Source organism: Condylostylus longicornis, unplaced genomic scaffold, assembly GCF_029603195.1.
Source record: "Condylostylus longicornis isolate FDR11 unplaced genomic scaffold, ASM2960319v2 ptg000037l, whole genome shotgun sequence".
In the NCBI taxonomy this organism is placed as follows: Eukaryota; Metazoa; Arthropoda; class Insecta; order Diptera; family Dolichopodidae; genus Condylostylus; species Condylostylus longicornis.
In genome coordinates, this window is record NW_026578006.1 from 521,150 (window position 1) to 545,229 (window position 24,080).

General features: G+C 20.7%; 1 protein-coding gene across 15 annotated transcripts in view; it reads left to right on the forward strand.

Moving 5' to 3' along the window:
- The window catches only part of LOC129608899 (electrogenic sodium bicarbonate cotransporter 1), a 127,424-nt gene that overhangs the window by 100,103 nt on the left and 3,241 nt on the right, over nucleotides 1–24,080 (forward strand). For 4 of the 15 annotated variants that reach the window (XM_055520671.1, XM_055520669.1, XM_055520672.1 and 1 more), the window contains exons 5-15: nucleotides 302–784; nucleotides 2,733–2,864; nucleotides 8,419–8,577; nucleotides 11,042–11,273; nucleotides 11,363–12,176; nucleotides 12,837–12,974; nucleotides 13,048–13,547; nucleotides 13,731–14,043; nucleotides 14,115–14,366; nucleotides 19,766–20,052; nucleotides 22,164–22,507. In XM_055520671.1, coding sequence (XP_055376646.1) covers nucleotides 302–784; nucleotides 2,733–2,864; nucleotides 8,419–8,577; nucleotides 11,042–11,273; nucleotides 11,363–12,176; nucleotides 12,837–12,974; nucleotides 13,048–13,547; nucleotides 13,731–14,043; nucleotides 14,115–14,366; nucleotides 19,766–20,052; nucleotides 22,164–22,332 — 3,479 coding nt within the window. In that variant the 3' untranslated portion in view covers nucleotides 22,333–22,507. Of the gene's footprint in view, nucleotides 1–301; nucleotides 785–2,732; nucleotides 2,865–6,053; nucleotides 6,180–8,418; nucleotides 8,578–11,041; nucleotides 11,274–11,362; nucleotides 12,177–12,836; nucleotides 12,975–13,047; nucleotides 13,548–13,730; nucleotides 14,044–14,114; nucleotides 14,445–19,765; nucleotides 20,053–22,163; nucleotides 22,508–24,080 lie in introns of those variants that run through there. The other 11 variants (XM_055520678.1, XM_055520682.1, XM_055520668.1 and 8 more) reach the window with 10 other exon arrangements.

A 24,080-nucleotide genomic window follows, 5' to 3' on the forward strand; every position in this document is an offset into this window, starting at 1 on the left:
TATTTTATAAAATGATTTTTCTTAATTTAAAAAGTAATATAATTTATTCTTTAAATATTATGCTAAGAACTGTGGAATTTAATATTATAAAAAATTATTCAAAATTTTATATTACAGGGAATCTGTAATTTGTGACGTACATATGTCTAAAAAAAAAAAATATTAAATTTTCACAGACTACAAATTTTTTAATTCAATTTTGTTGTCATTTTATAGAAATTAAATAATTTTATTATTTATGCAAAATCGATATTCAATACAATTTTAAATATTTTAATTTTCTTATTTATAAAAATTAAAGTTACCCCACCGGCTCAACGAGTTCAATTTATACTTGGAGAAGATATTGATGATAGACAACATGAATCCCATCCATTATTTTCTGAAATGGAAACACTTGTTAAAGAAGGTGATGAACTTGAATGGAAAGAAACAGCACGTTGGATTAAATTTGAAGAAGATGTTGAAGAAGGTGGTAATCGTTGGTCAAAACCACATGTAGCAACATTATCATTACATTCATTATTCGAATTACGTAGTTTAATATTGAATGGTTCTGTAATATTAGATATGGAAGCAAATACAATTGAAACATTAGCTGATTTAGTATGTGAAAATATGGTCAATTCTGGTACATTACCAAGGGAATCACGTGATAAAGTACGTGAAGCATTATTAAGACGTCATCGACATCAAAATGAAAATCATTTAAAAAAAAATATGAGTATGCTTCCAATAATTAGATCATTAGCTGAAATTGGTAGAAATCATTCATCGAATAAAAGTGAGTATACACGTACATACATATACATATATATAAAAATTTTAAATTTAATTAATTTTAAAAATCAAATTATTTTAATATTGTTAAACATTTGAAATGAAAAAAAAAGCATAGGTAAAAGAATAACGTTCAATTTACTCTAAAATGAAATATAAATTTTTTTTTTAATATTTTCATTTCCTTAATTTTTTTTTTTTAATATTTTTGTATTAATTTTTTTTGTGTAAAAAAAAATGTTTTTTTTTTTTTTTAAATTTTAAAAGCAAATTTATATAATGAAATCATTAAGTTTTGTGGTTGTGGATCAAAAATACAATATTCATTTTGTACTCTTATATTAAATATCTACGTCATCATTATTTATTTTTATAAATAGAAAAAATTCATTATAAAATTGGGACTTTATATTTAAATGTGTCAAAAATAAGTTACAAAACAACAAAAAAAAAAACAAAAGAAAGTTTCCAGAAAATTAGGAAATTGTTAAAATTTAAATATTATAAAATTTATTACGAATTACTGAAATGCTTAATCTTGAATTCTTTACTCAATTTCACCTTGTTTTGAGTTCCAACAAAATTTAATGTATGTATATGTATATAAGTTATATATGTTTTGCATATCTAGCATAATGATATTTTAACAGAATATAAAGCACATTTTTGTATTCTTTGTAATGTAATGACAAAAAATCATTGAAATATTTTATATTTACCCAATCCGTATGTATACACTAGTCCTCGTCTTCTTTTATTTCTTGAATTGTCACACTACGTTTCGTTTCTCTTTCCAAATATACTAAATTTGTAGTTTTGTAGTTATGCAATTTCTATCTTCTTTTTTGAATCCAAAATTTCTTGAGGAACATTTGAATCTACTCAAACAGATTCAAAAATAAAAATTTTGTTTGGTCTCAGTCAATAAATTTCACTCAATTTACTGCTATTTAAACTAACGATTACAAATTAATAAATTATTTTTTTTGTATTTAAAAACAATATTAAAAATTTTAACAAGGTTTTCCAAAATAAATCTAACTGTATTTTTTAAAAAAAATCTCAATATTTTTAAATTTACAATTTTTTCACGTTTTTGTCCATAATTGCGGAACATATACATAGTCCGAACTGAACAACTGAACAACATTAATCGAATTTAATTTAAAATACAATTAAAAATTTTAAAATTTATCTTTATATTTATAAAAATAACTCCATTTAATATTTTTATTCAAAATAGAATTTCGATTAGAACATTTCAGTAATTTACCAAAAACTCAAGCGTAATTCGTTTTCTACAATTAGGCAAATTTTAAAAAATTTTTAAATTTTCTTTTTTACAATATTGTTATTTATTTTTAATTTATTTTTGTTTTCTTTATATTAATGGTTATTTCAAAAATTCCCCATTATAATGTAAATTCACAAGTAAATCGTATATATATACATTTAAATATATATATATATATATGTATATTTATAATAATATGTTTCACATCGAACATCGATTATAAAAAAAATAATCCGCATTATCACTTTTTGTGTCAATCGAATTACATAATAAAAGAATATATAATATCATATATCCCCATACATCATATTATATTATATATATATACATATACATTTGAAAAAAATATAAGTGTCCTATAAAAGTTGTGTTTTTTTTTTAATATTCAATGTATTTTTTTTTCTATGTCTTTTATTATTAAATTTTAATTAAGCATAATACAATTTTTATATCAATTGTGAATTAAGTTATAAAATACTTGTTTATAATATATATATATATACCATATTTTTCAATTTTTTCTATACATATATATTATATGTAATATATAAATATGAATTTACCGGCAAAATCAAAAATGAAAATAAAAAATAAAAAAATATAAACAATATGTATATATATATATACATATATATATATAAAATAACTAAATAAATAGATTTACACCACCAAGCACGTGCGACTTCAACACATTCATTGCATGGATTCGATGATAGATATTCACCTCAACTTTCTTATTATAGTCAATCTTATCCAGAACAACATGGTTTTCTTTCGGTACCAAAACCAGGTATTTTTAATTGTGTGATTCCATAAATAATATGTATATATATATATATATATACAAAAGAAATGAATATTACAATTACAATTGAAAGTAACAAGTTCAAAAAAAATCATTTAACAATATTTTGTTACATTTTCGAGAAAAAGAAAAGTGTATATGAATAGCAAAATACATACATATATTCTAGATAAACATACATAGTATATTTAGAATAATATTCTTACTGGATTGTAGTACACATATTATACATTTTATCATTGTATAATATTTAGAAAATTTAGTGACTTTTATGCTAAACATTACGTGTGTTTCATATATCACAGCTGGTTTTCTAATAATATATCATCTACATCTTTGAATCCAAATCTGCATTTGCATATTATGTAATCTTAAAAAATGAGAATAAAAATAAAATATGAATAATTTTTTGACTGCTATTTTAATTCATAAAAATTGTTAAAGAAATTATTTTTTTTTTGCATAAAATTGTGATATAGGTTAGGTTAGGCCGACGCGGCTACCCGAAGGTACACATAGACCAGTAAGGCTTATTGTGATACCAATTGTGATATATGGACAACATATAATCTCATTTAAAATACGATTCTCCATATACATAAAGATATTTCAATGCGATAATAATGAAAGCTACGTGTTTTGCAATCCGTTAATTCCAGTTTTTTTCGATGTGAATTTGAACAAGAGCTGTATGTAATATATTACTGGAATCCGAAACTTATGTCCTCTAAAAATGTTCACAAAAATATAAAATTTAAATAACTTTAGAAAAATAAGCTCAGAAATTTTCAGAATCATAGAATGGAATTTTACAACATAAAATATTTAATTTAGATTAGAATATAAAATTTCGCATCATTGAATTATTTAAGAAGAAATGCAGAAAATAGTCGAACAATATGAAAATATTAAATATATATATAATTTAGTTAATCAAGTGGAAAAATTATTTTAATATATGTTATAAAATGGAAAATATAACAAATATAATCACTATTCAATGTTAACAAAAATATAAAATTGAAATTCTTAACCACAATTATTATTCAAGCGATTAACTTTTTATGGATATGACAATATGTGTGGGGAATGGTGCTTTTAAATAATAATTTCAATTATCGAAATATAAAATGGATTTTTCTTTTTAGAAGAAATAAATAATAATAATAAAATATAATTGATATAACCAAGATATTTTAAAAACGATATAATTTTCAAAATCTAGATAGAATATTCAAAATGTTAAATGGCTTCTTTTCAAAACAAGGACAAGACAAGAACATTTAATGATCCGACATTTTTAATGCATACTGTAATAATATTAATAATAATAATAATTATGTTTCATATACCTTCTCTATTATATCAAGGTAGTTTCAAATTATTTGAAAAATTCTTTTGAAAACTAGAATTTAAGAATTTCAGTTTGGTCCCGAGATAATGTTCTATAAATTACAAAGTTCAAATCAAGAATAACACAATTAATAAGAAAAATTAATATTTCATAAAATACTATACATAATTTAATTGAAAACTTTACTTTTCGAACAATATAACAATTAAAATTGTAATTAAATTCTTTAAAATAAATGAAAATAAAATATTTGATACGAGTACATAAACTTTTTAAAGCATCTGTTTCAAGGGAAAATAATAGGAAATTATTAAAAATTAATACGAAATGGAATTCGTATACTTGGCATACTACATTTCATAAATTGATTTGAGTAAATGTTAACTTTAAAATTTCTTTTATTGTTAAAACATATTTATTGGATCTTATTTCAGGTCTCTGAAGTCATCAAAGTGTATAAAAGACATAATAAAAGCCTAATTGATATCAAACAGTCCACAACCACTTTTTTTTTTTAAATATAATCCTCTTTAGATTTTTGCTTCTTCTATTATTAAATTTCTTTTCATTCAAACACTATTTATTTTTTATTATAAATATTAATTTCATTTCTACAATTTCTAATTTCTACAATTTCCTTTGTTCTTTTTCTCACAACAAATTTTTCGTCAATTTCATCAAAAAATTTTTTTTAAATTGAATAGTTTTCATTAACTTGCAAATTAAATTCTAAATTTAATCAAATACAAATGACCCAATATAGAAACTAATTTTGATGAAATTGGAACACACTTTCTCTTTTTCTGTTCTCTTTTTTATTTTTGTACTATCTTTAAATTTTGAACTTCTAAATAGACTTTATTTTTTTATATAATTATTATAGTACCAAAAATACAGTGTTAAATGAAATTAATTATTAGTTTTACAAAGCTATTCGGGCGTTGTTCTTACGATTGACTGCAAAAATCAAAAACTGCACACCGGAAATCTTCCATTAATATTAAACAAATGGTGTGGAATAATTTTAATAATTTTAAAACAAGTGCCCTGTGGTTAACAGAATACTTTTAAATCATTATTATTTAATATTACATGTAAATATTAAAAAAGGTTCGGGTTTATTTCGGAAGAATTCAGTCTAGAATATTTCTTCTACTTGTGCTCAGCTTGTAGACTCGTAAACTTAAGTTTTAAATTACTCATAATTCGTATAAAAATTTTTTAAATTAGCCCATATACGAATTTCGTGATTGGTTTGATTGTGCTTTATTGCAGAAGCTTTTCTTTCTTTTATTTGCTGATATCTACATACGTCTAATCAATGCCAATTTACAACCCTGCTTTTTGATTAGTATTTAGTTGCGTGTTACAGATATTAAATTTTTTTTTTTTATATAACATAAGCACATTTGTATGTATAGTCAACGACTGTAAAAAAACTAAACATTTTTTTTGTCACTTATAGTTTTCATTTCATTAAGCAAGTAAGGTCTGCCAAGAAAAGGATACTAAGGCATTAAGTGTTGATGTTTAGACAGAAATTTTTTAACTTTTATAATTCTTTAAAATTTGTTTTAATTATTCTACTTCAATTAAAAAGTAAATCAAAGTATATTAAATTTCCCCAAGCTCCAAAATTTTTGAAATTTTGTGCTGTACTAAATGTTCGATTATAGACATTTTGTTCATAAAGTTTTTATATCGTATAAAAACATTGTAAAATAAAAATTCTTAAAATAATTTTATACATTTTTGTCACTCTATCTTTATTTTATATTACAAAAAAAAAAATAAATCAGCAAATTTATCAAAATTTATAGATGAAGATTTATCGTCTGGTACAACATCGACATCACATATTGGTGGAATCGGCGTAACAACATGGTTTCATGCAGGAGCTCCATCGTGTAATATACCTTGTAGCTCCTCTTCAGCTCCAGTTAAAGGTTTTTTTACCTTATGAACTATGAAAAATAACAAATTATATTTTGGAAAAATTAACAAAATTTATTAAGAAGAAAAAGAATAACAATATCGTTTTCCTTATAAATGTGTTTTCTTTTTTTCTTTGACTTTTTGGTGTTTTTTTTTTCTCGTATTTTTGCTCTATGTTTCAAATCACAAAATTTTTTTGTTTTATTGTGTATTACGCCCATTAATGATACAAGCTTTATAAAAATATTTTCTCTGCGAATTCCACAAAAAATTGCATATTTTTAGGTTATAAAATGCAAAGTGAAAAATTTCCAAAAAATTACATATGTACACTTCTTCGATTAATTTTAAATATTTCTTTGATTATATTTTTTAATATTTTAAATTTTCTATCTATCTTAAAAAACTATGAATTTTTAGAAAATTTTACTCCTTCCCTATTTTTATTCAAAAAATTAAATACACCCTTCATTCAATGTACATTCATTGTACATATTATAATATAAACTCTTAATAAATGTTTCTTATATACTTTTAAACGACTAGCAAAATATGTTTGCATTTTTTTTAAAAATAAAAAAAATTTTTAAATTACTCTTCTAAACACGCAATTCTTCATTATAAAATTTTAATTTTTGATGATTTTATAAAAGCTTTATTTGGTAAATATTTTCAATTTTTAATATTTCAATAACTTCTTCTCTATCTAATTATTATTATTGCTATTTGTTGTACCAAAAAAAAAAAAAAAAAAAAAACAATTTGTTTTTATTTTATTTCTTATATTAATGTATATTTTAATAAAAATTAAATTATTTCATTTAAAATGAACATTTAAATTTAAATTGAAAATTAAATTTAATTTTAAAAGTATATTATATAAAATAAATAAAAATTATAATACTGATTGATAAAAACAAACACTTATATAAAAAATTAAAAAAAAAAATTCTGGTATTTTCAAAAAAAAAATATGCTGGACTTAGCTTGCTTTGATACTCCCTGGTAATATTAATCCTAAAGACCACACGAATCAAATGATTGATATTATTTATGATTTATCTCTCATTATGTCAATTAAATTAATTTATAAACGAATCTTATCCTCTCCAGAATCTAAAACATTGGTCTTAAATTATAATTCCAGTATTTTATAAAAAGCAAAAATTGTTTGTCCAATCAGTTGAATTAAAACGTTTTAACATTTTCTAACTCGGATCGTGTAATTTTAACTTAACATTTGTCTAATGGCCTTGCAATAAAATTTAACTCTAAATTCTTAGCGATATAATCATTACATACGGTTAATTGTAAGAGAGAGAGAAGTTATATAATTTCCCTATTTATCACATTTTTATTGATAAAGTAAAGCAAAAAGTATCGACTAATTGCAAAAACATTAAAAAACTTTATTTAATACTATATTTAAACGCATAAATATTGTCGAGTTTCACTTAAATTTATCTTTTAATTAACCCAAATTTTATTGAATTCAAATTCTCTTGTTTTCAAATATAAAAATCTTTGATTTTGTTTCATAATTTATTTAAATAAGTAATTATTTAAATAAGTAAAAAAAACCTCCATTTCAAATTTATTTATCACATTCAGAAGGATGAAAGCTGTTAATATCGAGTTATCGAATTCCACCATTATTGAATTCCACCATTCTTATACATATTATATATTGTTGTACAGAAAATTTAATTTTTTTTTAGATAATTTTCTTAAATTTAAGAAATAAGTTATGTAAAAGGTGAAATCAAAATAATAAGACAAAAATATTTAATATAAAATAAATTTAAAATAAAAAACCTACTTAAAATTAAATAATGAAAACAAAAAATCATAAAATGATGAAAAAAACCAAAATATTCAAAATCTGGATTCATTTTAAGAATTTCTTTAAAAAAATATTTATTGCACTCATTTTAATAAATTTCAAAAAAAAAAAATTCACCACAACACAATCACAATTTTTATCGATAGTACAAGAATTTTGAGTTTTTCATGTTTTCATTAAATGAAAACTTTTTCTGTTTTTTTGTTTTTTGTTTTGTTATTAGATTTTCATTTTACATAAAATTTTTGTATTTAAATGTTTTTTTTTTTTGTTTATTTTGCATTTGTTTTATTTTTGTTTTCTTTTTCATTTTTTTGTTTTCTCTTTTTATTTTTTTTTTTTCTTCATAAACCAAAAAAAAAAAAAAACAAAACAAAAAAATATTCTTCTAATAATAAAAATTGCAGTGGATGATCATTCAGCAAGTACACCTGGCTTAACCCCATCATCATTTGCATTATCCAGTAGTATCAATAAATCATCCGGAAATAATGACAATGGCAATGGAAAATTTTTAACAGTGCCTGGAAAAATTACTACTTCGTCATTAGTACCAAATCCTTCTGGTAAAATTGATTTCATTCACATACAAAATACAAAACAAAAACTAAAAATTAAAAAAAAAAAATTATCCTTTCCTGAGCAAATAGAAATTTCTTTTTTTTTTTTGGTTTAACAAAAAAAAAAATATTTTTTTTTGAAATTTTCTTTTTAAAATATTTTTATCAAGAAGTAAATTATTTAATTTTCATAGTTTTTATTTTACAAATATTTTGAAGTCTTTATACAAGCTCATATAAAACTTTTAAATTTATGAAAATCTTCGTTATACAAAACTGTAAACCACTTAAGTCCCTTTTCTTAAATACGAAAAAATTATGGTTTTTTGAAAATGAAAATAAATTTGTATTCAATTTAATTTAATATTTTTCCTTAAAAAAAAAATTAATTATGTATAAATTAAAAAAAAAACTTTAATAATTTTTTTTTATAAAAAAAAAAAATCAAATAAAATTGCTGCGTTAAACGTTCCGAATATTAAATGCAATAATTCTCTTGTAATATTTCTGTTTCTTTTTTTTTAACATTATAAATCTACTTAATTATTGCATACAGCATGTTTTAAAAATTTCAATTCATTAAAATTTCATTTTGTATGTTCTTTTTATATATACATATATATTATAGTTAATGCTTTATTATTTATGTCATAAAATTATATTGTCTATATAAACATTTATACATTATATATATGAAATATGTACAAAAAAAAAACATAATATACGTTTTATGTATAGCACACGTCTTTTTTTTGTTTTGTAGTAAAATAAAATATAATGTGTAAAAAATCAATGAAATCAAATAAACATACACATTAATATTAAATCATTTCATATGATATACATAGTATATAAAGAGGTATAAATACATGTATATATAAACAGTATTATATTATTAATAATTATTATTAAAAATGTGTTGAGAATGCAATTTACAAAGAAAAACAAAATATACACATATTGTAAAAATAAAACAAAAATGATTCTCAATACTTCATTTTAAAAGCCAGAATATAAAAATCTATATTTAATAGACTAAAAAAGAGTAAAATGTTTTTCGTCATTTACATAATATTATTGTCCTGTTCGAACAAAAACAAAAAAAAAAATAAATTAATGCATGTTTATATAGCTATACATAATATTTGTATATTTTTAATTATATAATAATAATAATTTAACGTTTGTTTGTAAATAATATTGTATTTTTTTCTCATTTTATATATTTTTGTTTTTTTTTTTTTTAAATATCTTTAATTATAGAAACAATATTGAATAAGAAACTTTTAATTAGCATGTACAATATTTACAACAAAATTTAGTTTTATTAATTTTTTATGTAAATGCACCTTTAAAAAAAAACTAATATGATGTAAAATATTAAGTTCAAATACACTAACATTATATTGGCGTTCCTTTATACTTTGAGAATGTCAATATAAAACTTTAAACCTCATATCACACTCTTAAGCTGATATATAGAGAAGTGCCTGAAACGAGTATACAAACTACACGGATATATATTTTTTCCAGTATATTTCTTATTAATTTGAAAATTAGCAGATTAATTTTTACTTCTGTATAAATTCTGTTATACAGAAGTATAACAGAATTTGTCTGTACAAATTTTGACCCGTATGTACTTCTGTATAAATTTTGACCCGATATTTCACTATAACAGTACTTATGTATAACAAAATTTATGGATATTAAAATTTTCGTATAACAGAATTTTCATGCATTAGAATTTTCGTATAACAGAAAAATGTATGAATATTTGGTAGTGTTATATACAAAGATAATACAAACTTTGAAACAAAGCTATTACTTACATAAATAGTATAACAGTCCATTCTTAAGTAGTTTGTTCACATTTATCCTTCTTTTTAGAAATTTAAAATTATTTACCTAAATAAACCAAATAAAAAATTAATTAAAAAAAGAAAAAAATTTACCAAAATAAATGTACTAACTTCACGTCTCAACTTCTCTTTGTCTGAGTCGACGTTACTGGGAGAGTTATTCATATGGTGTATTCTACGTTTAAAATGTTACATACACTTTAGGAAAAGTTGTTTCGTAAATACAACAGCACTAATGTAGACTCTACTTGGAATAAATTGACCTGATGTTTTGACCGTTTTCTATGATTCCATGTTTTTTCCTATTCCGGATCTTTATTTTTACAAGAAGTGTAAAAGATTTCTATTAAGAAATTATCTATTTTTTGATTAAATAATGAGTTGATGTCATTCATAATCCATTAAAGTCAAACTTTTGATCAATATACTAAACCAAAAAAAATTTTATAAAAAAGAGCAAATTTTTTTAAAGGTGTATTTACAAATATATAACAAATTTTTGATTTTTTTTTTTGTTTTTGAGTGTAGCTAATTAAGTTTTTTTATTATTTAAAAATTTATTTTATTTTTCTATTTTATTAAAAATTACTTATTTATTTTATATAAAGAAAAAATGATAAGCAGTCCCAGTTCACAATCAATGCATAGAAATACCAGTGACAGTAATTTAAATGATCAAAAACATAATTTAAATTTTATGCGTAAAATACCACCTGGTGCGGAAGCAAGCAATATTTTAGTTGGTGAAGTTGATTTTCTTGAAAAGACATTATCTGCATTTATTCGCTTAAGACAAGCTACAGTAATGGGAAATTTAACCGAAGTTCCAGTTCCGACAAGGTAAATAATATCAAATTAGTGCAATTTTTTTTTTCAAAAATTTTGAAGTATTTGTATACTAAAACTGACTTTTGTTTTTGTTATTTAAGGTTTCTTTTCATTTTACTTGGACCACCTGGTAGTCATACAAGTTTTCATGAAATAGGTCGAGCAATGGCAACACTTATGTCCGATGAAATATTTCATGAAGTTGCATATCGTGCAAAACGTCGTGATCATTTATTAGCTGGTATTGATGAATTTCTTGATGCTGTAACAGTATTACCACCCGGTGAATGGGATCCTACAATAAGAATTGAACCACCTGCAGCAATACCATCACAAGAGGTACGTAAACGTCCACCAGAAAAACCAAAAAAAGAAGAAGAAGATGAAGAGGAAGAAGAACAGAGATTACGTGAAGAATCTGGTTTATCAAGAACTGGTCGTTTATTTGGTGGTTTAATTAACGATGTTAAACGTAAAGCGCCATGGTATTTTAGTGATTTTAAAGATGCATTAGCATTACAATGTATTGCTTCGTGGATATTTTTATATTTTGCTTGTTTATCACCAATTATTACTTTTGGGGGTTTGCTAAGTTCAGCAACTGGTAAAAATATGGCTGCTATGGAGTCACTTGTTTCAGGATTTGTTTGTGGTATTGGTTATGGATTTTTTTCTGGTCAACCATTAACGATACTGGGTTCAACCGGACCTGTTTTAGTTTTTGAAACAATAGTTTTTGAATTTTGTAAAGGACAAGGTCTAGATTATATGTCATTTAGATTTTGGATTGGAACATGGATTGCAATTATTTTATTAATATTGGTAGCAATTGACGCTAGCGCATTGGTTTGTTATATAACACGATTTACGGAAGAAAATTTTGCGACATTAATTGCTTTCATTTTTATATATAAGGTAATTTGATTTATTTCGCATAATATTTACAACTTATTTATAGTTACATCTTACATTAACCATTTTTTGCAATAGATTTCTATAATTTTCTTAAATAAATCTTAATATTATAAAAAAATTTAGCCTATATAATATTACAAATTCATAATAATCAAAATCTAATAAAATTCATTCATACACCCCCATGTATATGCAAAGTTTTTGACCTACAAAATCAGATATTTTAAGATCCCTCAGAAATTAAAATATAACTATACATACAATACTCTTTGATTAATATATTGAAGGTCTTCTTAACCTCAATTCTAAAAAAAAAAATACCAAAAAGGAAAAATTTTATATTTTTAAATCCTTTTGTTCTCTTTACACCTTTGACTTTTTCTATTCTTATTGATATTTTACAATGCCCTAGAATCCTAGATAAAAGATTTTAAACACCCTTTAAAATTTCAAATTTGTCTACAATAAAATATTGATTTTAGAAAATTGTTGTCAATGGAGAAATAAAAAAATAATTTTATTCGATGTATTTTCAAATTTAGCATTTATTTTTAAGTAAAACAGTAGTTTAAGTTTATTTTTATGTAATACACAAGAGTTTAAAGTTTTGATATTTATTTTATTGTTAAAATTTAGTTTTTAAAAATATCTAAATTATAGGCTGTAGAAAACGTTTTGGAAATTGGTAAAACAGCGCCTATACATCCTAAACAAGTTTATGACTGTTTATGTACACCGCCTCACAATGGTAATGGCACCGAACTAGATTGGGCAAAATATAACAAAGAACAATGCTTGGTAAGGATTTTGTTAAAAACATAAACAAAATAAAAAAAAATTATTTAATAATAAAACAATTTTTTTTTTGTAGTTTTATAATGGTACTTTAGTTGGAAAAGATTGCCATTTACCATTAAGCGCAAATGTATTTCTTATGTCTATAATATTATTTTTGGGAACATTTGTAACGTCAATTATATTAAAAGATTTTAAAAACGCATTATTTTTTCCATCAGCTGTACGACAATTTATAAGTGATTTTTCTGTAATAATTGCTATACTTAGTATGACAGTACTTGATTTTACGATTGATGTAGCTACACCAAAATTAGAAGTTCCAAGTAAATTTCAACCAACATTAGAAACACGTACGTGGATAATACCACCATTTAATGGAAATCCATTTTATACATGTATAATAGCTGTTTTCCCGGCATTATTAGGAACAATATTAATATTTATGGATCAACAAATAACAGCTGTAATTATTAATCGTAAAGAGAATAAATTGAAAAAAGGATGCGGTTATCATTTGGATTTATTCATTTTAGCAATATTAATACAAATTTGTTCAATTATGGGTTTACCATGGTAAAAAAATTAATATATTAACAATTATGTTGTAACATAAATTAAAATCAATAATCTAAATATAATCAGTATTCATTATAAATAAATTATTTAATATTTTTCAATAATTTATATATGAATTCGATAAAAACTAATTAAATATTCTTTCTTTATCTCTTACATATGCATTATATATATATACAGGTTTGTTGCTGCAACAGTTTTAAGTATTAATCATGTGAATTCATTAAAAGTTGAATCTGAATGTGCTGCTCCAGGTGAAAAACCACAATTTTTAGGTGTTAGAGAACAAAGAGTTACACATATTCTTATATTCTTAATGATTGGTTTATCTGTTTTATTAACACCATTATTATGTCATATTCCTATGCCAGTACTATATGGCGTTTTCTTATATATGGGAGTCTCTTCTTTAAAGGGTCTTCAATTTTTTGATAGAATTTTAATAATGTTTATGCCAATAAAATATCAACCAGATTATATGTTTTTAAGACAAGTAAGTAAAAAAATTTTTATTTAATTTCGTATATATTTCTAATTTTGTTTTTTTTTTTTCTAATTTAATAGGTTCCAATTAAACGTGTGCATTTATTTACAATAATACAATTGGCATGTTTAGCTGTATTATGGATAATAAAATCATTTAAACAGACATCAATATTATTTCCATTAATGTTAGTTGTTATGATTGGTATAAGGAAAGCATTAGATTTTGTATTTACAAGACGTGAATTAAAAATACTTGATGATATTATGCCAGAAATAATAAAACGTCAGCAACATGATGATTTACATCGTTTAGAGGATGGTACAACTGAGGTGGGATTTTACAACAGATTTTACAACAGATTTATCGCTTGTTGCATTGGCGGAAAACAGAATCGTTTTGAGAAAAAAGTAGTTGCAAATTAAATTGGTTTTTATTATTTTGATTTTTTTCTTTTTAATTATTTTTATTTAAGTTTTCTTTTCTTATTTTTTATTTACTTATCTATATTTTCTATACTTTATTTTTTATCATTTCAATAATGTATATTTTAATTTTTAATTTATTATTTGAATTAGATTTTTTTAATTTTAATTTTACCATTATTTTTAAAATTTAATTTTATAAAATGATACTTTATTTAAGCTCTTCCTTTTTTCATACTCTTTAAATTATAATTTTGCTTTATATTTTATGTAAAATAATAACTTTCATTTCTATATATTTATTAATTTTAATTATGAGATTTTTTTTATATTTATTTATATAAAAAATAACATTTTAATTTTTAACATTATAATATAATTTTCTTTTTTTTAGTTTATATCATAATTAAATACATTTCAATATTAATATCATGGTGTCTAGTTTACTATTTTTATTATAATTATGTTAAAAGTTCGATCAACATGTATGTATTTATCAGTATTTTTGACTAACATGTTTTTATGTTTTTTTTTTGTTTTGTTATTGAATGATTTTCAAAAAAAAAATTATTTTTTAAAACTTATATTATCATAACATATTCTTTTATATTATCAATCATTTACAATAAATTTGAAAATAAAAACAATTCACATAGCAAAATTATTTAAAAAATGTTATCTAATATAATATAACAAATATCCTTTTGTATCCTTTTTATATTTAAATGTATAATAAACTTATAATTCAGTAAAAGATTATTATTACAAAATGATATTGTATTATTTTATCGTATTTTATTAATCGCATGGTGTGGGTTCATAATATTATTATATACCTTTAAAGAAAAAAATAACATAAGAAGTAAAAAGAAAAAACACACACGCTATATACCTACTTTTATTGTTTTTTCCTGTAAAATACACAATTTATAACAAAAAAAACAAACATGCACTTATTGAATTAAATTATATTATATAATTTATATTATATTTTTATTTTAAGAAAAGTTGTAAAACAAAAAAAAATTTTTTTAAGTTAGAATTCTGTTTTAAAGAAAAAAAATTAAACTATTTTTATTTGTTTTAATTTTAAATTTACTAATTTACCCTTAAATTTTTATTTTAAAGTATTAATTAGTTTAATATTGGAAAAAAAATTAAAAATAAATTTAATTTTTAAACATTAAAAATTTATTTTACTTTTATATGTGAATTATTTTTAGTTTTGTACATTTTATGTTATATACGTGAATAAAAATTCACATATATAACATAAAAAATGTTATATGTGAATAAAAATTCATATTATATGTATAAAAATTTAGTTAAATTTATATTATGTGTATTCTAGTTAAATATAATATTATATTTAATAAAATATAATATTATATACAAAACAATTCATCATCTCTTTTTAATTAACAATATTATAGTATATACATAATAAATATATTATGTATATAAAATATACTTTTTTTAAAATTTATTTACAAAACTGTTAATAATTTAAAATAATTATTATTTTTTTAGTTGAATATACAAAATTGAGCGCACATCTTATATTATATAATTAGAAAAAAAAAAACTCCACCATAAGTTATTATAAATTTTGTGTCAAAATATATTAATAACATTTTATTATTATTATTAATTTTCATTTACATACATAATATTAATAATTTTCAAAATAAAATAATAATTATATTAATTACTATTATTTTATTGTAAAAATTAAATGTATATATAATATAATAGTTATTTAATAGAAGTTGTAATTTAAATCGACGCCAATAAAAATAAATATAATATTATATGCTTACTCAAATAAACAATACCCCAACGAAATTTCTTATTATAATTAAAAAAATATATAATTTTTTATATTATGTACAATATTCACTTTGAATTATAATAAAATAGATTTTATTTCAAATTTTCACCAATATTAAAATATAAAATCATTTAATAAAATATGATTTCATATATTAATTAATTATTTTGCTATTTAAACAAAAATATTAAAATTATTTTAATAATATTATTTTGAAATCATAAATATTGCATTAAAAATATTAATGATATTCCTATATCTAAATATAATAATAATTATAAAATATTGTAAATATACTGGAAAATTGAAACTAAATACCTACCAACAAAAAATAAATAAATTTTATTTTTGAAATATGAAAAAATTAAAATTTTAGAACATAAATTTATATATTTGGGCGAAAGGAGTCGTAAAAAACTCAAATTTACTTAGTTAAAAAAAATATGTTGTATATATATATATATATATATTGATACATAATTATAATATTGGAAATTATTAATATTAATTAAAAATAAACGCATACATATATAGCAAATGTATATTCATATTAAAATTGCATAGAAAAAAAATTTTATCTTATAAACGAAATATTAATTGAAAATTAATAAAAATAATTTTTGGTGTAAAAAATTTTTTTATATTAAAAATGAGAAAATGTATAGCGAACTTTGTGTTGTAATTTATAAACACCCTGAGATATTTTAAATATCATCACAATTATGTTAAAATACAAAAATTAAATACTTTTAATCAATTGTCAATAATTACATAATTAAACAATACAGAAATTAATGTATTATAAATCAAAATAAAATTTTTAATTTTGTAATCCAAAAATTAAATATTAATGTCGAAATTTTTAAATAATCATCATGGTTTCATAAACTCTTAAAACATCTGTACTTCAAAACATTCAATATCAATAATCAATACTGGTTTCATGCGTCTTAATAAATTCATGTACACTTTTTCAATTCTAATAATTATTCAAATAAATTTAGATGAAATTCTAAAATTTAATTTTGCATGCAGAATGAATTTAATTTCAATAAATATACATAAATTATGATATGCACATTATAATAAAAATTTCGAAACCAAACCTTTAACATTCTTGTGCCTTCAATTATATTTCCAAAATATTTATATTAATAAAGTGTTAAGAAAATATATAAATACAACACAAAATTCACTAATTTTTGATTCTTTATTCTATAAAAATTTAATTTTTTTTTGAAAAAGTTTAATACCAGGGGTGTTGGTAAACAAATTCACTTCATAAATTTTTTTTTATTACATAACACTGAATTAAAATCTGCAAAACTGTTTTATAGTGTTAAAAATTTTATTTAATTGAATTAATAATTTTAATTTACTTTTTTCTATTTTTACTTTCCCATAGAAAAATTTTGCTCATAAATAATAATAATAATTAAAGATTAGAAAATACAAAAGATTAAAAAAAATTGTATTAATTTAATTAAATAAACAATAAATATAGAATTGGCTTTTATATGTTACTATATTTGAATAAACAAACAAAACGTAGAATATAAGAATAGAAAAACAGAAATAGATAATATAATTATTTACATAAGTAAAAAAAATAAATACCCAAAATAAGGAACATCATTCCATAACAATTAAAAACAAAATTTAAGAGAAAAATAATTTAAATAAAGAAAAAAATAATTTTTTGTAAATTTAATCTAGAAAAATAGTAATCAAATAATTGCAATGAAAATATAATATATATACATTAAGTTTCGATTTAGTTTTGTTTCATTTTCGATACATACTTGATTTTTCGATATATATTTTTTTCTTAGAACAAATCGCATTTAAATTTCAGAGCACTATATGAAAAAAAAAAATCGATAAATTTCGTTCAATAGAAAACTATTAATTAACGCTAGATGGCAATTATGTACAATTTTATGACAATTATAATGGTGACATTTTTGGCAAGATTTTTTTTTTAAATATTTTTATAAATCATGTTCGCAGCTTTATTGTTTTATTTTAATATTTTCTTTTAAAATTTCATACTTTAAAAAAATTTTAATATTATTTATTAAATTTTTATTTAATACTTTTTTTTTTCAATTTATAAATTTTGTATATATAGTTTATTTATTTTTTTATTTTAGAAAAATTTGACTCAAAATTTTTTATGAATAAAATTTACAATACAATGCAAAACTAACTTTTTTCTTGAACTAAAAAAAAAAAAGAAAAAAAAAAAGGATTTCCAAAGAGAAGGAAATTTGCAAAATTTATTTATATTACAAAACATTTTATTTTTTCAGAAAATTATTTATTATATATTATGTACAAATTTTTATCAGCACTTTAAATAGGTTTATAGGGTATTTTTTTTTTTGAATAAATTTTACACTTAAGCTTAATAATCAAAGTCTGAAAGTATTTTTTGAATTGCACAAAGGGAAAGGTTTTTACTTTGATTTTTTTCTCGTTTTCTATAATTTTGGAAAAGGAGAATTTTTACCCGAAATTATACATATACTCGTATAATATACAGCTTTATAAAAGCATTGATAGTGTATATATTTTTTATGTGGCACTATGGGAGGAAATGGAATATTTGTAGAAATACAATCTGTAATTGATTCAAGCAACTTCGTGTAATATAATTATTTAATAAATAATATTTATTAAATTCAAATTTTGTTCAATTAAATTAACAAAAAATTATGTGGGTCATAAGAAACGAAAATATTCTGAAATGAATTGACTAAAAGTATATATACAAGTAGTAATATAAATTATGTTGGTCGGGTTAAAATTGTTCAATAAATATGAATTGAACGAGAAATGTACAAGCAAAGAAGTGGAAAGTAACAAACTTTATATTGAGCTCTAACCAAAAGTATTACTAATTTAATACCACAAAAAATTGTTAAGGGATTTCGTCTGATGAAATTCGGGTAGTGTTCTATTACTTTTTTCACAATATTCTTAATGTGCAAACCAAAACTAAAGGTCATTTAATTCTTGACTCCAATACTTATACTATTTATTGTCTAACATGCAAAAAGACGTTTACTATTACATTTTCACTTAAAGAAAAAAGAACACAGTATGAATGTTAATTGTCAGCAATGAACCTCTTACATAAAAATTTAATTACTTAACAACTATATCAATTACAGAAATATTTAATTTTTTCTGGTATATTAATATACTAACATTATTAACATTTCAAATTAATAAAAATTTTAATAAATTCTTAATCTACTTCTAAATATTTCTTTTTTATTTCCTTTCTTCTTTCTATATCTTCTCCTTTTTTTTATTATTTAAATAATCTTTACTTGAAAATCGTAAACTGAAATACTATATTACTATCATTATTATATTGTCTCTATTATACTTAAATCAAAAACAAACAAAAATTAAAAAAAAAAACAAAATTATTATGAAAAAATTTCAATTCGGAAACATTCAAAAGGATAATGGACATCATGTGAATAATGCGTATCTGGCATCAAATAGTAATATTCATATTGCTGTAACATTAGCTAATGGTGCAATAACACAAACTCCTATTAACATATCTGAAGAAGTTAATAAAACAACAATATGGAAACAAGTGAATAAAGATAATCAAAAAGCACAGTATAAATTAAGTAACGATTATGCTGGAGAATCAGGAAATAAAACGGTAACGTCATCATCATCAACATTGGCAACAACTGCAACGGAAACTATTTCAGTTCCAAGCTCTATGAAAGTTCAGTAAGTGAAAGCAATTCAAAAATAAGAAAAAAAAACCAATTTTAAATTATTTTAAATTTTGAGGAAATGAAATTATGCCCGCAATTTAAATTTTATCTTTTAAAAAATGCTATTGTTCATTTTATCTTATTTCGAATTTTTAAAAGAAAATCACAATATTTTAATACTTAATATTATTTTTGTTTTTAACTTAAGGTTCAATATTTTATAAAATGCTTTGCTTTACTTTTTAAAAAAATAATTATAATTATAAATTTTTTTTGATTTTTTTTTTTGAATTTAAGAAATTTATATTTGACAATTCAGTATCACAAATCCTTACACAATATATCCTTTATATACAAGTTTTTATTAAAAAAAAAATGACTTCAGTAAGCATATAAATTCATAAAACTTGCTACATGGTTTATAATTTATCCCACAATCATCATTTGAAACACATGCATCGCTGTATAGTTTTGCCTAAACAACAAAAATTGTTTCGCGTAAAAAACAATTTTTCCTTAGTGGCTACCTCATTTAATAGCTGTTTCTATATCTGCTTGGCGTTATTTGTAATGACATACGATTACTCCCCCGTATCACTTTTGAATACCTAAAATAAATATAAAATTATTTATCATATATTAAAATTTTAAGTCATTTAAAAAATTTTGAATGAAATTGCAGCATGTTTATTATCCAATAGCTAAATCTTAAATGAAAACAAATCAAATTTAATACAAAAAATTAAACAAATCACAAATTGATTTTATGTCCGATTCTATAACATCTATTTCTAAATCTACAATTTACAATTCAACTTCATTTTAACTCATAACGAATTACAATACGACATGATATTAAATTTATATTTACGTATCAAAGAATATCCGTAGATGTGAGATCTCATTAAATTATTTAACTTTAATTTATCAAACCAGAAATTCTTGATACTGAATCACATATTTTATTTTTTTAATTCTATGCATAATTTTAATTATTCGTTTTGCTTTTCTATTGTTATATTTACATTAAAACGTTACATAGTATAGAAACTGTTAAACTTTATATTTAAATAAAATAAAAACCAAATAAGTATTTTTAATAAGTAGATAAATATTTTTGATTGTTAATAATGCTAAATAATTATTGTTTCCATTTAATTAAAATTTAAATTGAAAACTTTTTAAATTATCATGAAATACAAAAAACGATTAATTATTAGAAAGTATATGTAGAATTTTATATTACAATTATGAATTTTTTTTATTGATGATTTTTTTATATATTTATCGCTTAAAAATTTTGTTTATAATTTAGACCAAATTATAAAATTTAATAATTTTATTATTCACAGAATATAATGTTACAAACTTGCTTTGAAAAATGGCTTGTAAAGAAATAAATTTTGTTTTTTAATTAAAACGGTTTACAGTCCATTTAAAAAAGACTCTCTTAGAAACAAATTGCTTGTGAGAACCTAAATCTGGTATATTTTATTTATAATATGTATAACTTAGTTTAAATGATATTGCCGCAGTTCGTTTTGTTTATAAGATTTTGTAATTTTAAATAAATGTAGTACTATAGAACTATAAAAAAATGTAGTACTGTAGAACTATAAAACATCGTGTTTAAAATAGAAAATATTTTTAATATTATTATAAAAATTGGAATTTATATTCCAATTTTTGTTTTTTCAACTAAATATAGTTTCATATTGACCTACAGTAAATGTAAATCCATTTCATGAAGATGTGGTAAATTTTTAGTTTTAACAATTATTTTTTAATAAATTTCAATATTTCTTCAATAATTTAATACAATGAAATTTCAAAATGTATATAATCTATTTATATATATATAACATCTATTTAGTAAAAAATTAGGTCTTATTTTCTACGAAATATGCTTTTATATAAGAAAATGTTTTTTTTTTGACAATAGGTTAAATTTTTTTTGTTATTTTTCTTTTTTTTTTTGGTTATTAAAGTTATTTGTAAAATATAAAAATTAAACTAAAGAAAAAAAAAAAGAATTTACAAAAATGACTATACAACAAAGTCTTACATACCTATATGAAAAAATAATGAAAATATAAAAACAAAAAAACCATAAAATTATTGCAGAAGTTCGAGTGAGTTAAAAAAATCTTCAGAAACAACTGGAACTAGCCAACTCTCGGCAATGACTGAAGAAGACTTTGAAGAATCTTCAAATTTTGAAGATATTGATGAAAATAGCATTACAGATTCTCAACAATATTCAACTAGTAATAATACAGACTTAAATAATTAAAATATATCATTAAGAAAAAAAATAAGCATATAACAAATCTATAAATGTAAAAAAAAAAAATAAATATTATTTTATTAATTTTTGTTATTCCCTTTCTTTTAAATTTGTGATCAAAAATTATAATGTTACAAAATAGAGAAATTTGTACATGAATTTAAATTAGAATTAAAACAAAAAAAAACAATTGTTGTACTTAATAATGTCAAATTAAAACAAATTAAAACAATTTTAAAATTCCAAAAGACAAAATATTAAATAACATTTATATACATAATTAACTAAAAAACAAAAAAATTCCATTTAAAAATGAAAATATAATAGAATATACAAAAATTAATAAGCCATCCAAACTTTACCAGCCAAAATTTAACAAAAAATACTTAAATTACAATTAAAATCAAAATGTTTGTAGTCAATTAAACTGTAAGCGATTTTCTTCTGTAAATGAAAATAAATAAAAAAATTAAAGATAAAAAAAACTGATATTCAAATTTTCTTATAAAATCAAACGAATACCCTAAAATTTATTGATAATTGATGACTAATTCGTTAAGTTTATCTTTTTTTTAAATATATTGATAATCAAAAATATTACAAATTTAAATTGTTAAAAATCTTTTAATACCTATTCTTATTAATTATAAAGATTTTATATAAATTTCTTCTTATTTTTTATTATAATATAGAAAATATTTTACAACTTTTACAAAAAATTTACTTTAATTTAAATATTTGAATAATATTATATCCTAAATGCATATATTTATACACAATTTATATTCGAAGCACTATAATTTTTATTAATAGATTTTTTTTCAAAATTCTGATTTCATTGCAAGATCAAAAACAAATTAATATACCTGACCCTGCATAATTATTTTTCATATTTTTCATGTTCCCAACAAATATTGCTCGATAATCTCTATAGGAACACTTTAAAATATATTCTTGCTAAAACATAAAATTTAAAGATTATTTTTTATTGCAAAAGTTGCCAATTATTGATTATTAATTCTTTTTGAAATTAACAATTTAATAAAGTTAAGACCAATAATCACAGCTTTCTTCACTAAAAAAAAAAACTTTATAATAAATTGATAGCAAATATAAAAACAAAATTTTATTTCCATTACCTTTTCATCAATGCAGCTCATTATTTCACTTATTGAAAAATTTCCTTGATAAAATTAAAAATATTTTAAAAACTTTCATTTATATTGTATTTTTTATGATTCATATTTTATGTTTAATTCATATTTTGTTTGGAGCTGAACATATTTTTCCCAAATATGATATGACATTAATGGCCAGTTACATTTATGGTCACTCGATGCAGTATATTTTTTCAATCAGTCAACTTAATCATCTTTCAATCATTAAAAGCTATTAAAATTTATGATATCTTCAATTCAGGTTATGCTACTTTGCAGTTAACTTATAAATTATATTTTCCAACTATAGGCTAGGAATGTTGTTAATCATATTACATCATTGTTGGTGTATTTTTATTACAATTCCATTTTCAAAATTGAAACATTTGTTTCTTTTCCATACAATGAATTTTTAAGGGTTCGTTATACTATTTAAAATAGAATAATTTAAATTTTTATTCTAGCAACCTTAACTAAAATCTGCATTATAAATTTTTTTGTAAATTCTTCAATTTTTACTCTGCAATTTATTGCATTAACTTTTACGAATTCAAAATATATCCGTGAGATGGTAACATAATAGTTCGGTATCCACCT